The 1,765-nt window shown below is 35.9% G+C and overlaps 1 protein-coding gene across 1 annotated transcript; it reads left to right on the top strand.

Annotated features, from left to right (window-relative positions):
- The first annotated feature begins 587 nt into the window (after window positions 1-587).
- On the top strand, window positions 588-1,502 carry LOC114262662 (protein FAR1-RELATED SEQUENCE 5-like). Its single transcript, XM_028203036.2, has one exon. It carries the CDS (start codon window positions 588-590, stop codon window positions 1,500-1,502), a length of 915 nt encoding a protein of 304 aa, XP_028058837.2.
- The last annotated feature ends 263 nt before the right edge of the window (window positions 1,503-1,765 follow it).

Genomic DNA, 1,765 nt, shown 5'->3' with positions numbered 1-1,765 from the left:
AAAATCCATCCTTTTATTATGCAGTCCAATTAGATTGTGAAGAGAAAATAAGTAATATATTTTGGGCCGATGCACAAATGATAATGGACTATGCTCAATTTGGTGATGTAGTGACCTTTGACACTACTTACAAATTAAATAACGAACATAGACCTTTTGGAACCTTTGTTGGATTTAATCATCATCGAGAAACAGTTATATTCAGTGCAGCATTGATGTATGATGAGACTGCCAAATCATTCACATGGTTGTTTTAGATTTTTTTGGAGGCAATGTCAAATAAAGCTCCAAAAACTATTTTCACAGATCAAGATGTTGTGATGGCTAAGGCCATTCCAATTGTCATGCCTAGTACAAACCACCGACTTTGTATATGGCATTTGATGCAAAATGCTGTGAAGCATGTAAGTTCCCTCTTTGAAGATGTTGGGGTGAAGGGTGTGTTTTCAAATTTTATGCATCAAATTGATGATGAAGAAGAATTCAGAATATAATGGGACCAAATGCTTGATAGGTATGATGCACGAAACAATCATTGGTTGGAGCAAACTTTTGGTGTGAAGGAGAAATAAAGATGGCCATATATTATGAATTCTTGGGCAGCTGGAATGAGTACTACTCAACTAAGTGAATCATTCAATGCATTTTTGAAGGATTATCTCAATTGTGATCATAACTTGATGGAATTTTTCATGCATTTTGAGAGGGTGCTCTATGACAAGAGGTATAAAGAATTGGAAGCCGAGTATAATTTGTCCCAAAAATTGCCAAGGGTTTCCATTCCAACTGTGATGTTAAAGCAAATGGCAGATATTTACACGAAAACAATTTTTGAGGAATTCCAAAATGAGTACGTGCAGTCCATTGAAGCGTCTATTGTAGACACTATTCATGATGGTGAGAGTACCATATTCATCATTCAAACGGACGTAGATGGAAAAAAAGATAAGAATGTGACAATGGATAAAGATGGTTTTTTAAGTTGTAGTTGCAAGAAGTTTGAAGTGAAGGGCATAGAGTGTCGACATTTTTTAAAGGTGCTTAGAGAGATAATCAATGCAAAGGACCTTCCTGCACAATACATACTCAAACGATGGACTAAAAAAGCAAGGGCTGAAAGTGTGAAAGATAGGTGCGGGTATGATGTGAAGGCTGATGTGAAACTACATCAAAGCGATCGATATAGGTCATTGATGAATATGTTTAGAGCAATAGCAAGTAGAGCCGCCGAAAGTGAAGAAACTTATCATTTGTCACTTGTAAAATGTGAAGAACTGAGTGTCATGGTTGAAGACAAATTAAGTGTGCACACTTGTGGTCAAGTGGAGATCATTGAATTGAGAAATTCCTCAGCTAACACATGCCCACAGAGTGAAGAAGTAGATTGTCCAATCCAAGACAAGGGACTCAAGAAAAGACAAGCAACTAGTAAGGGAAGAAGGAAGATCAAGGGCGGGATGGAAAAATCCATTGCAAAGAAGAAAAGAATGCAATCTAATTAGGTAATTGCACAAAATTGAACCTATGATTAAATGATATTTTGTTATGTGTTATGTGATGTGTTACCAATTTTGTCTTATGTGTGTTAGAAAACTAATGAATTAAAGAAATTGGTCATTTGTAGGGTGATGCTTTTTGTACTCTTGAAAATCAATATGAGCCTCGTACCACCATGGGTAATAATTGTATTCAGTTAATATTTACTATTGTGTGCAACCTTGTATTAATCTTGTTGGATTGGTTATTCTTGTAATCTAGTAGGGTG

This window comes from Camellia sinensis, chromosome 6 (genome assembly GCF_055761805.1).
Source record: "Camellia sinensis isolate YWXY chromosome 6, ASM5576180v1, whole genome shotgun sequence".
Lineage (NCBI taxonomy): Eukaryota > Viridiplantae > Streptophyta > Magnoliopsida > Ericales > Theaceae > Camellia > Camellia sinensis.
This window is presented reverse-complemented; position numbering and strand designations above follow the sequence as displayed.

What these genes read in the sequence shown, in the direction of transcription:
- LOC114262662 (XM_028203036.2), top strand. Translation starts at nt 588, where the DNA reads ATGAATTCTTGGGCAGCTGGAATGAGTACTACTCAACTAAGTGAATCA.